The sequence below is a fragment of the Harpia harpyja genome, chromosome 16, assembly GCF_026419915.1.
Source record: "Harpia harpyja isolate bHarHar1 chromosome 16, bHarHar1 primary haplotype, whole genome shotgun sequence".
Classification (NCBI taxonomy): Eukaryota; Metazoa; Chordata; class Aves; order Accipitriformes; family Accipitridae; genus Harpia; species Harpia harpyja.
This window is the reverse complement of record NC_068955.1, coordinates 4,423,510-4,434,799: the sequence shown is the minus strand read 5'-3', so window position 1 is coordinate 4,434,799 and position 11,290 is coordinate 4,423,510. Positions and strand designations below refer to the sequence as shown.

The window sequence follows — 11,290 nt, the reverse complement described above, 5'->3', positions numbered from 1 at the left end:
GCAGCGAGGGGAGATGGCGGTTCCACTGCCCTCATTATGAACCCCAGCCCGCGCAGCAGCCACCCAACCCAAATCCTTGATTTTCCTGAAGGCGGCAGGTCCGCTCTCACCTCGCGGCGACTGGGCTCAGCCCGACGTGGCCGGAGGCTCGGCTTAATCCGTGGTCACCAGCTCAAAGGCAGCCACAGCTGCTGCCCTTGGCCCCTCTGTCTCTTCTGAATATTAAACGGCACCTTGTGCCTTTTACTTGGGTGCTGGGAGACCCTTTGGGATGATGGGAGGCAGCAAACGAGCTGAGTGGGTTGGCTTGGCTTGGCCAGGGGGGATTAATTAGCCACGCTGGGTGCCCCGGTTGTGGCAATACCACCGGGATCCAACGCGGCATGTCCTGGCGGGCAGCGATGGCCGGCAGAGGCAGCTGGGAGGCTGCAGGGTCTTATCCTTGTGTCCTCGTGTCACGCCTTTGTGTCCTCATGTCACGTCCTTGTGTCCTCGTGTCCTTGACCCACTGTTGCAGCAGGAAATATTTTAGCAAAAAGTAGGGCACTGGGGCAGAGCAGGGCTCTGGGGTGAGCTCCTTGCCCAGAGCCAGTGGGGCACCAGGCTGCCCAGGGTGGCACCGGGTGCTGGATCCAGCTGCAGGGATGGGATGGGAAAGCCAGACCTGGAGATCTTTGGAAATCCGACTCTGGGCAAAAGGTAGCCGTGATGCTGAGTCAGCAGCTCCTGCCTCCCCCCAGCACCCTGGTGCTGCGTGGAGCCGGCATCCCTGTCCCGGTGCCACCCCAGGGCCATGGGCACGGCGGGGCCGGGCACCACCAGCAAGTTCTTAAGAAACCAGCGCTGAAGCAAGCCTGGGGTGCAAACAGGTGCCAGACGGCTCCGGCTCCGGCTCCAGCTCCATTGGGACGGCAATATTGGAGGGCAGAGAGGGGCCACGTCCCTGGGCAAACCGTGCTGCCTTGGCACCGCTGCCCCTGGCAGGAGCTTCCCTGGTGTGGGGGTCCCCGTGTGCCACCGCAGAGCCCCCGGCTCGGGGCACGGGGGTTCCCACCAGCCTGACCCTGCTCTTGGCCCTTTGCTTTGCCACCCAGCAAATTTAAGCAGCTTTTCCTCCGCACCGCCCAGTGCACCCATCCCTCTTCCACTGGCGGATGCCGTGACCCTGGGGATCCAGCTGTGGCACTGGGGATCCAGCTGTGGCTTTGCCAATGCAGCTGTGGCTTTGCCCATGCAGATGTGGCTTTGCCCATGCAGATGTGCGGCCCCACCCAGGCTGGTCCCAGCCTCGAGCGGTGCTGGCTGTCCCAGACGAGGTCTCATCGCCTCCTGGAAAATGACACAAACTCTTCCTATCTGTACTGGAAAGACCTGCCGGGCCGGGGAGAGCAAGACGCAGAGGGCGCGTGGCGGACTGGCAGAAGGGACAGGCAGCTGCCTGCACCCCGTGCTTCTCTACCTGCCCCCGGCTTCCCTGACCCCCCTGGACCCCCTTTAGGGACTGGTAAAGCCCAACCTGCAGCCGTTGGAGGGAGCCCAGCCCCGGGTGGTGCAGGATGAGACCCTCTCCCGAGGTGTCCCCTAGGGAAACCAGCCCTGGGGGCTGTGCAGGGAGGTGTCCCTGTCCCTGGCCAGAAGACCCCAAGCTCAGCCTGTCCTTGGGCTGACCCCAAAGCCCTGTCCTTGCCGCTGTCCCCGTAGCCGGGTGGTGACACCGAACAACTCCTAATTGGGAAATGCCGGGATGCTTCCGGCTCCCTCCCCGGCACTTGCTGCGTCAGCTGCTTCCCAAACCCAAACCCAGCAATAAAACCCTTCTGGGGCAGGGACGCAACCACGGCACAGCGACGCCTCCGCCGGCATCCCCCGCAGCTGAGGCGGTGTGGGTGTCCCTGTCCCCTGCCCTGCGCCCTGGGCACCACAGGGATGCCCACCTTGCGGCACCGAACACAAGGGCACGGGAGCTGAGTGCTGGGTACCAGCTTGGATCAGGGTGCAAGCGCCGGGTGATTAGTGCAGCTCGTTTTCTCGTGCCAATGGGGCTGCAGAGGTGGACGAAGCCATCCCACCTTTGCCGGGAAGCAATAGGGAAGGGTCAAGGGAAGATGCTGCTCAGGTTCCCACCTTCTCCTGCAAATCCCGTGGCTGCCCCAGCCCCGGTCCCAGTCCCAGCCAGGCCCTTTCCCCCACAGAGCAGCTTCTATGTTGCTTTTTGGGCTTGTTTGTTTGCTGCGTTTGCTGACTCGGCGCAGCCCTGCTGCCCGCCTGACTCATCCCACAGCTTGGGGCATGGCACGGCTTGGGGCACGGCATGGCCTGGCCGGATCCTGCACACTCACCTGCACCGTCCCGGCCCACTGGGCTCTGCTGGAGCCCACCTTGGTGGTATGGCGGAGCTTCCCACCATCCCTGCTGGATGCAGAAGTGTTGGCACAGGCAGGCAGAGGGGGCCACGGTGTCCCCCATGTCCTGCACATGCCAGGATGGATGACATGAGCACCCTGAGAATTGCAGAGAGCCCCAAAACCGCCTCCTGTGCTCATGGGACCCCCCCCAAAAGGTCCTGCAGGATCAGAGGGAGGTCTAGGGGGTTTTAGGGTCTGGCTCGGGGTCCAGGGTGGTTTCTGCTCAGCTCTCTCAGGGTCTCTTTCTCTCCCTGCAGCTCCGCCAGCCCCAGCGTGGCAGCCGCGGGGGCTAAGCCCAGCAGTGCAGGGTGTTACGGGGCCGCGGCAGCCCCATCCCCGGCCCCCCCGGCATGGATTCGCCATTCCGGCAAGCCAAGGCCAGGGGCTTCGTCTCCAGCGCGGAGCTGAGCGTGAAGCAGTCGGCGGCGGGTGCTCCAGGGCCCGAAGGCAGGTCCCGCTTCCAGAAGGTCTCGCTGGTGTCGCGGCGGCTGGAGAGCACGGGGAGCATGCGGGGCCGGGAGGGGAGTCCCTCCCGCGTCTCCCTCCTGCTGCAGGCCTGGGAGAGGGAGATCGTGGAGAAGACGGCGTCCGGCCCCACCACCCTGACACACCGGGAACGCTCGTCCTCCATCAACCTCCTTAAGGACTTCACCGCGCACGGCCCCATCTTCTCGCAGGTGTATTCCCCCCGCGCAAAAGCCCCGGCGGCAGGACGAAAGGGGGAAGGCGGGGGCTGACGGCGGCGGTGACGGCATCCCCCCACCGGTGGGTGCCCCCCAGGAGATGCCCGTCCACAGGGAGAGCTACGTGCACGGCACCCTCCTCCCCACCCGACCCACCGAACACCCCGCAGGGGGTCCCGGTGAAGGTCCTGGTGCCCCGAGCACGGCTGAGCCCGGCTGCGTCCCTGCCCTGCCCAGGGCCAGGCATGTCACCGTGCTGCGGAAGGGCAAGGACGCAGCCAGGCCTGAGCCGGGGCCGGCGGAGGGAAGCGAAGCCCAAAATGGGACGCGTGATGCTGCCAGTGCCACAACGGCCCCACCACAGCGGGAGAGCCACGGGCAGGATGGCAGCGGCTTCGCTGGGGCCGCAGCGGGCAGCGAGAGCTCGCCGGGCACCACAGAGGCCGCCGGGCTCCTGGCTGAGGGATCCCCTGGGGAGAAACACTCACCACAAGCCGAAGCCGTGCCGGTGAATGCAACCCCAAGAGACGGTGACAGGCCTGGGGACCCACAAACCAGTATAACCAGCTCCCCGCAGTGTCCCTCGGAGGACGCCGGTGGCCAGGCTGATCTGGCTGGCGCAGGAGAGGGAAGCATGGCAGACGGCGACGGCACCATTTCAGCCACGCCGCCGAGGACAGAGAGCCCCCCAGGAGCCGGCGGCATCCCCAAAGACCCTTCCTTGGAGGCAAGCGATGGTCCAGAGCCTTCTTCGGAAGCACCAGCATCTCCTAAGGCTGAGCTTGAGTCGGAGAAGAGTGAGACAACGGGGGACCCCCAGGACATAGCCCAAGAGCCCGAGAGTAGCCCAGACCCCCCCAGTGAACCCCCAGCCCATGACCCACCAGCTGAGAACCCCCAGGACACGACCGAGGAGGACCCCGAGCTGCTGGTGGACATGGAGATCTTCGTGGACACGCTGCGCAACATGGAGCCCTCAGAGATGCGGAAGGCACCCAAAGCCCCACGCCAGCCCCGGCCATCATCGCTGGGTCGCTGTGCCTCTCTGCCCCCCATCCAGGAGGACCGTGTGGCCCCCCGGGCCCCGATCTCCTTGCCCAAGGCCCTGCGCGAGCTGCTGGCACGGGATCCGGCGGGGAGGCAGGAGGAGAGCCCCGAGGAGGAGATCGAGAACCCCTACCTGAGCCCCGATGAGCGGGTGCTGGTGGGGTCCCACCACGGGGTGCCCGGGGACAGCACGACCAGCGACGGCCGGGCGGAGGGGGGCTCGCTCCCAGGGATGCCGAGGCAAGCGGGAGCAGAGGAAAAGGTCAAACTGGTGGCTGGGGGCTTGGCCGACCGCGGCATGCTCTTCCGAGGGAATGTCCTCAAAGGCATGGCGCTGCTCTCCCACTTCTTGGAGCACCGGGCGGCCGCAGCCGATGAGGGAAAGCCCTACTCACGCCTGGATAACAGCGTGCTCTACAGTCGCTTCGTCTCCCCCAGCACCACCTTGCTTGAGCTGCCCGGCAGGGATGGCAGGGGTGTGGGCTCACCCACCCCTGAGGACCAAAACGGGCTGGGCCCTGGTGACAACCCCGGCCCCGAGATGGCCATGCTGGAAGCCCCGAGTCCCGGCTCCGTCCCTCCTGTCACCGAAAAGCCAGAGAGCGCCATGGCCCTGTGCCCCACCGATGTCCTGGTGAGTGAATCCCGCAACGCGGCGCCTGGGGAGATGCTCTGCCCTCCTGGGAGCACGGGGAGGTGGTGGGGTCGGAACCCTGGAGCATCCATCTCTGTTCCCAGCACACGGCTTGTTCTTCCCATCAGAGAGGTCACGGGGTGAAAGCCCTTGGTGCGATGGGAGGGTACTGGGATGGGTGATGGGAGGGTACTGGGATGAGTGACAGGAGGGTACCAGGGCAGATGATGGAGGGTATTGGCATGGGTGATGGAAAGCTGCCAGGGCGGGTGACGGAAGGGTACCAAGTTGAGTGATGGGAGGGTGCCACCATGGATGATGAGAGGGTCCCGGGGCGGGTGACAGGAGGGTCTCGGGGCAGGCGGGGAGGCTGATCCCCAGCAGTGCAGGAATGCTCGAGGTGTGGCTGCTCGGGGCGGTGGGAGGGATTGGCAGACGCCAGACGCGAGGCTGCTGCTGCAGCTTCCTTGGGCTGCGGGGAGATGGCTGGTGCAGCCGATGTCCGTCCGCGCTCCTCACGAGCCCGTCCCCTCTGGTGTTCACAGCAGGAGGACAAGGAGGGCTTCGAGAAGATCAACATGAGACCTGGCAAGGTACAGGGAGCGTGGCGGGGTCGGGCTGGGCTGGGCCACGGTGCGGTATGGTAGCACCTCTCTGCTGTGTCACCCCCTCCCAGATCATCCTCTTCTCCGAGGCCGGCTTCGTGGGTCAGAAACGGGAGATCTGGGGCGACATCCCCGACGCCACGTCCTGGGAGCTTTCGCACACCATCTCCATCCGGGTCATCCGAGGCGGGTAGGGGACGGCGGCAGGGTGAGGACATGGAGGGAGGGCTTGGCCAGGGCTCCCGCGCTCCCCGTGCCGGGGATGGCGGCCGGGTAGCAGCCTGGGGTTCAGGAGTGACCGTCCCAACAGTGGTAATTACTGCGGCTGCGATCCGGCATCGCGGCGGTGGCAGGACGTCCCCACCCATGCTCTGCCCCGAGGCTCCTGACGGCTGCGGGGCTGCGGGGTAAAGGCAGGATTTTCCCCCTTTTTACTCCCACCCCGCTCCCAGGTGGGTGATGTACGAGAAGCCGCGGTTTCACGGGCGCAAGTGCGTGCTGGCTGAGGGGGACGTGGAGATCGACAACCCCTGGATGGCGTACGGGCAGAGCGGGCAGCCCTGCGGCAGCCAGCCCTTCCGCATCGGCTCCTTCAAGAGGGTGGTGCGGGTGAGTGCAGGGATCCCCTGGACCCTCCGGCTCACCCCACATCTCCCAGCACCCACCAAGTGGGGGGTGCCGGACCCATGTAATGCTGCTCTGTCCCACACCAGGATTACCGCACCCCCGAGATCAGCCTGTTTGCGGAGGAGAACGGCGAAGGCGCTCGGCTGAAGTTCACCGACTCGGCCGAGGACACCCGCACGCGGGGCCAGGCGCTGACCGCCGCCTCCATCATCGTCCACTCGGGCCTGTGAGTGGGACCGTGGGGTTGGGTGGGGGCCGGGTGGGCTCCAGCACAGGCTGGAATGAGGCATGATGCTTTCCCCCTCTTCCTCAGGTGGCTGGTTTACTCCAAGCCTTTCTTCGATGATGACCCCTATGTTTTGGAGCCAGGCGGGTACCCCAATTTAAAGGCTTGGGGAGCAAAGGACCCATCCATCTGCTCCATGCACCCCATCAGGCTGGTGAGTGCCGGTTGCTGGAGCGCGGTTACTGGGGTGCCGGGGCCGTATCCAGCCCCAGGCATGACAGGCGAGAGCAGCTCCTGGTTCACAACAGTGAGAGCTCAGTGCGGAAATGTGCCGAGTGTGGTTCTGGAAAGTGGTCCTGTGGGTCAGTGGTGAAGGAAAGCAATAAAACAAAGTCCAAAAGAGCTTGTTCTTGAATGAAAATGACCCAAAAAACAGCTCAGGCTTTAAAGGGGGGGGAATCGGATGTCCCCGCGCCATCCCCTCCTGCCACCGCAGCCTCACTGGGGCTCCTTCTCCTTCCAGGGTTGCCCCGTCGTGGAGAGACCCGGTGAGCCACAGGTGAGCACCGGGCCAGCACCCGGGGAGGCCGCAGGGCCGGGACGGCCATGGGACCGTGCTCACCCCGCCATGTCCCCAGGTCCTGATCTACGAGGCCGCGGGTTTCCAGGGCCGCAGCTTCACCATCAGCCGAGACATCTACGATGTGAAGCGCCTGCCCGGGCTGGTGTTGCCCACCGTGGGCTCCCTGCACATCCTGGGCGGCTGGTGAGTGGCGCGGGCTGGGCAGCGCGGGCAGGGCCAGCATCCTGGCTGGAGCAGGCTGGGAAGGTGATGGTCACCCCCTGGGAAAGGGCTCGGAGGAGCTGCCCAGGGCTGTGGGATGGCCGTGGGCAGCTTGGTGGAAAGGGTGGCACTGGAGTGGCGTGGATGGTGTCCCCATGTCCCGGCATTTTGAAATCCTCCGGAGACCTCACTGCCCGCGTCTGCCTGTGCCGCAGCTGGGTCGGCTACGAGAAGGAGGGCTTCCGCGGCCACCAGTACCTGCTGGAGGAAGGGGAGTACCAGGACTGGAGGCAGTGGGGCGGCTACAGCAAGGAGCTGGTGTCCTTACGGCTGATACGGACGGTGAGGGCAGGGGTGGTGGCATTGCTTGGAGATGGACCTAGCGCGGGCAGGGAGAGCCAGGCCCCCTGGTCCCATCCTTATCCCCCAAAAGGGAGCCTTCCCTGTCTGCGTCAGGCAGCTGGGCATTGCCTGAGATCCCCCAAACTCATCACATGCAGAGATCTACGTGCCCAGAGCTGCTCCCACCCTCCCTGGGGTCCCTGAGGCCAGGCAGGACCCTGGCCGTGGGTGTGGAGAGCACCCGGCCCGCAGTCCCTTCCTCCTGACAGACCGAGGGGCTTTGGGGGGGGGCTCCTTCTCCCCGCAGGACTTCTCCGACCCGGCACTGGTCCTCTTTGAGGCCATGGACTTTGAGGAAGGTCCGAGCGTGGAGCTGAGCGAGGCGCTCCCCGACATGCAGCTGGCTGGCTACAGCACCATCACCCAGTCCATCCATGTGCTGAGCGGCGTGTGAGTGCGGGGACAGGGGAGAGGGGGGACAGAGGGACGGACTGGGGGGGGTGCTGAGCCAGCACCCATGTTTTCCTGGCAGGTGGGTGGCCTACGAGGGCACCAACTTCTCAGGCGAGCAGTACATCCTGGAGAAGGGGGTATACCGCAACTGTGAAGACTGGGGTGCCGCCGATTGCCGCATCGCCTCGGCACAGCCTATCCTGCAGGTGAGAGAGCCGGACACCCCCCCCTTCGCCAAGGGACCCACCGGTGCCCCCACGCATGGGGCTGGTGGGGGCCGGGCCAGGGCAAGACGCCAACCAGCCCCGCTGTGTCTGCTTCCAGGTCGGGGAACGCAACCTCCATTTCGTCTCCAAGGTCAGGGGCGGCAGATGGGGAGGGGAACGTGCCCCCCCTTGGGGACGTGGCCCTTTGCGGGGTGGTGGCGATGCTTTGTCCCCCCTCACCGAGCCCCTCTGCTCCCTCTCCCCAGATTCTGCTCTTCTCAGAGCCCGACTTCTTGGGGGACCACGTCATCTTCGAGGAGGACCAGGACGCCTTGCCCGCCGCCTTCGTCCTACGCTCCTGCAGAGTCCGCGGGGGCAGGTAGGGTGTCCTGGGGTCTCGCTGCCTCCGGCTGGGGATGGGAACAGGGACATCACCCTGGCTGGCAGCCCCGCAGGTGCCCATGGGTGCTCCTCGGGAGGGTGGGCCGGACAGGGGTGTGCTGGGGGGCCACAGGAGGGATGGATGCCCATCATGATGGCCGCATCAGCTCGGGCATGCTCCTCCTCGCCAGCTGGATCCTGTTCGACGGGCAGGCCTTCGCGGGGGAGCAGCACGTGCTGTCCGAGGGCGAGTACCCCACGCTCAGTGCCATGGGCTGCCTTTCCTCCACCACCATCCGCTCCTTGAAGAAGGTCCCGGTGGTGAGTGCCGCCAGCACTGGAGCAGAAACCCCCCAGGAACCTCCTTTTTCCCCTTCCATGGGACACCCAGCGCTGGCTCTCCAGCCTTGGAGCCCTTCTGCACCCATGGGTGCTCGGTCCTCCTGCTTGCCCCCCTCACGCTTCATCTCCTCCCCAATACTGCAGTTTTTTTCGGAGCCCTCCATCTTCCTGCACGGGCTGGAGTGTTTTGAGGGGAAGGAGATCGAGCTGAACAACGAAGTCCGGAGTCTCCAGGCAGAGGGTTTCAACAACCACGTGCTGTCGGTGCGCGTCAAAGGCGGGATGTAAGTGAGCCCCGGCTCTGCTCTCCTCTGCCCTGGCCGGTGGGTGCCATCTGCCCACCTCTGCCCACCCTGTCCCGTCCTGTCCCATCCCGTCCTGTCCCCCGCAGCTGGGTGTTGTGCGAACACGGTGACTTCCGAGGGCGCCAGTGGCTGCTGGACTGCACCGAAATCACCAACTGGCTGACCTACAGCGGGCTCCAGCACGTGGGATCCCTCTACCCCATCCGCCAGGTGAATGCCGCCCTGCGGGAGGGGACGGGGCGCTGGCACTGGGGGAGGTGAACCCCAAAACCCCGGGGCAGGCGGCTCACAGGGAGCTAAAGAGCTGCCAGTCCCGATGGCCAGGAGGAGGATGTGGTAGCCGCTGCAGGTGAGCTGGGGGAGACAGTGTGGCGCAGGCTGGAGAGCAGCAGCACGCTGCTGACAGCTCTGGCCCATGAAAGGTGCCACCAGCCCAGCACTGTCACCCCCAGATCCCTGTCCCCTGTCCTGGGAGTGGCTGCCTTGGTGGCAAAACGCTCCCCGTGGGCAGGCACCTTGCAAAGCACGCCGGCATCCCGGCGGGGAGAGCTGTGCCCGTGCGAACTACAAGAGACAGGCCAGGGCCACAGCCGTCACTCTGGGGAGAGGCAGGGACCTCCCGGGGGGGACGAGGAGGACCCTCTGGGCAGCCCCCCGGGGGGACCAGGGTCCTCCCTTCCCAAAGCCACAACATGGGTGAGGTCCTTCCTCGGCCAGCCACGGCGTGTAGGGCTGGAGGGGCAGGCAGCAGGGCTTTTCAGTGCAAGAAAAGGTTTCTCTCTTTCCAGAGACGGATCTATTTCCGCATCAGGAGCAGGGAGCTGGAGCTCTACCTCTCGGTCCCCGATGACGTGGAGGACATGAAAGCGGGGCGAGTGGTCGTCTCCAGCCTGAGTGAGCAGAGCAGCTCCATCTGGTACTACGAGGATGGGCTGATAAAAAACCAGGTCAGAGCTCACGTGTGACAGCCAGCGCCGTGGAGAGGACCGGGGGAGCCCCTGGCAGGACTCCTGCTGGGGTACTCCCCACCCCACAGCGATCTTTTAGAGTTTATAACAGCTTTTCCCAGCGTCTGACCTCAGCCTTGTCCCCAAAAACCGGTTGATTCTCTCCTCCCCAAGTTTCCCCTGGAGACACGAAGGCATCTCTGCCTTCCTTGAGTTTTTGTCACCCTAACCATCCCCACCTCTCACTGAGGGGTTTTCCTGCTCATCCCATGTCCCACCCCAGAACCAGCTGCATTTACAGGGAAACCCCTCTGAGCTCCAAGCCTTTGCGCCGGGCGGAGGTGACGGAGAGGAGCGGGCTGACCACAGCTCCTTGCAGGTGGCCCCCAACATGAGCCTGCAGGTGATCGGGCCAGCCGGGAAGGGTGCAAAGGCTGTGCTGTGGTCTGAGACCCGGATGCCACGTCAGACCTGGAGCATCGATTCTCAGGGACGAATCCACAGCCAGATGTTTGAGGACATGATCCTCGATATAAAGGGTGAGGCCTTGGCACTGGCACAGAGACTGCTTTCCCAGGGACCCCCAAAAACGGGGTGTTTGGCCGTGAGATGGGGCACCCACCCCTTCACCGCCATTAGGAGTGCGAGCTGCCTTCCTGAAACCCTCCCATGGCTCTGCAGGCGGCCGATCCTACGACCGGGACCATGCCATCGTTTGGGACATGGCTGAGGAAAGACCCACGCAGATCTGGGACATACAGGTGCTATGAGGGGGGCGGCATGCGGCCCTCGTGCCCAGAAGTGCCACGGGGCAGGACGGGGACACCCTGCCAGCCCCACGCACGCCGCACCCCAAGCACCCCTCTGCTGGCATGAAGGATGCCCACCATCCCCTCCATCACGAGGGGGAACCACCACACGTCCCTCCTGGGGAGCCCGGTACGTGGCTCACGAAGGACCCCACGGACACGACTGGCACGGGACCCTCTGGAGAGCGGCAGAGCCCCCTCCCCACCAGCTTCCCCCTCTGAACTGTATTTATGTACGTGTGTAAGATACAGCCCTCCTCGTCTGGGCCAGCTCTGCCTGGGTGGGTTGGTGTCCTTGTCCTTGTCCTTGCACTGGCCACAGCCTGGCAGCCCCCATGCCGGGGGAGCTGCCCCCCACCCAAGCACCTTGCCGCCCACCAGCCCCACTGCCCCAGGCCTAATCCTGCTCCCAGGATGGGAGCCCGGTGCCCTCTAGTGTCCACAGGCCACAAGCAGCACCGGGGCCCTGGGTTTTGGGAAGGGAGGCACAAGCC

At 65.2% G+C, this 11,290-nt stretch overlaps 1 protein-coding gene across 1 annotated transcript; it reads left to right on the top strand.

The window, feature by feature from the left end:
* The first annotated feature begins 2,755 nt into the window (after window positions 1-2,755).
* Window positions 2,756-11,072, top strand: CRYBG2 (crystallin beta-gamma domain containing 2). The gene is given in 20 exon segments (XM_052811347.1): window positions 2,756-3,091; window positions 3,093-4,769; window positions 5,318-5,362; window positions 5,446-5,564; window positions 5,827-5,983; window positions 6,088-6,227; window positions 6,315-6,441; window positions 6,751-6,786; window positions 6,866-6,993; window positions 7,227-7,353; window positions 7,661-7,803; window positions 7,886-8,012; window positions 8,131-8,163; window positions 8,279-8,391; window positions 8,585-8,714; window positions 8,880-9,019; window positions 9,127-9,250; window positions 9,829-9,987; window positions 10,367-10,526; window positions 10,669-11,072. Coding segments are annotated over 20 exon segments (4,110 nt in total). The 3' UTR covers window positions 10,758-11,072.
* Window positions 11,073-11,290: the final 218 nt, after the last annotated feature.